Source organism: Mitosporidium daphniae (assembly GCF_000760515.2).
Source record: "Mitosporidium daphniae strain UGP3 chromosome Unknown contig-327, whole genome shotgun sequence".
NCBI classification, from domain to species: domain Eukaryota; kingdom Fungi; phylum Microsporidia; genus Mitosporidium; species Mitosporidium daphniae.
In genome coordinates this window covers 302-1428 of record NW_013546481.1, presented here as the reverse complement: position 1 = coordinate 1428, position 1127 = coordinate 302, and the positions used below count along the sequence as shown (strand labels likewise).

Below are 1127 nucleotides of genomic sequence, written 5' to 3'. Positions count from 1 at the left end.
CCCGAAAACTAACCTTTTAAAGCAATAAATTTATTATTTAGGACGATTAAAAAATATCAAACAAAGTTTTTAGAGGAATCCATCGGATTTAAGATTAGTCTTTTATGCATTCTTCGCGAAATGACATCCTCGACGATTCCCATGCATCATGGAACAATTTCAAAATATTGGCCGAACGGGTTTCCCCAAACCGCCTAAATAGCTGCCTGCTTTTATTTGTGTTTCCAGAATCTGGTGTTGGGTGCACTTCTGCAAGTAGCCCACACCGCATTGATGCATGGGTATACTCATCAGTTTAGATTTACTATTGCTTTTTGTAGTGTGCTTGGATATTTTTTTAATTATGCATTTAACTAACTCGTTTTCTTGATGCAAGGCTCGACACGGTACTTTCCAGGTCCTTTCAAAAGAGGATGACATCAAATTTGCTATTTATGCCAGCTTTCCAAAGACAGTCCGGAGTGAATTAAAAGGTTAGGCAAGGAATATACCCCTTTGGTTGATCTTTTGACTTTGTGTCAATACGCCGTTTTTGAAAACCTTCTTACCCCTTACCTTGAAATACGCATTTGCCTTGCCTCAGAATTTAATGTTTTTATTACCAAATTTAATTCCACTTGCATTCTGATTGGTCTATTTGCCCACATTTTGTAGCTTTCACCAGATGCAGCCTCGAAACCAAGTGTCCATTCCATGATTCCATTTACTAAGACACAAAGGATAGTAATATTAACCCTAATCTTACCCCGCTTATACAATAAATATCCTAGTAAAACCTAAACCCAACCCAAAATTTATTTTTTTGCCTTTTGACAGGATGCTTTTCATCGCATCCCATGTTCTTCTTAGCCAAATATTTTTGTGGAATTATAAATTTTAAGTAATCCAATAAATGGAGTTAGATATCCTCCTTTAAAAGGAGCTTTTCCAAAAAGTTTCGCAGCTATGACTTGCATAACAATGATTGTAAATGAGTAACGTAGAGGCACAACAATCATCTTGCCATTAACCATAGTATTCTTATCAATGATAATTTCTTTAAAAATACTGTATATTCCGTGGAATAATATGAAAGCTTGTTGCAAAAAATAGTTGATTGCAAAATAGACCGTATAGGACATAAAGAA

The 1127-nt window shown here is 35.3% G+C and overlaps 1 protein-coding gene across 1 annotated transcript; it reads right to left on the bottom strand.

The window, feature by feature from the left end:
- Positions 1-474: 474 nt before the first annotated feature.
- DI09_327p10 (uncharacterized protein) lies at positions 475-838 on the bottom strand (the record flags this gene model as incomplete). Its single annotated transcript, XM_013382525.1, has 4 exons — positions 475-573; positions 603-706; positions 746-776; positions 815-838. The coding sequence occupies 4 exons, from the start codon at positions 836-838 to the stop codon at positions 475-477; spliced, it is 258 nt and encodes an 85-aa protein (XP_013237979.1).
- Positions 839-1127: the final 289 nt, after the last annotated feature.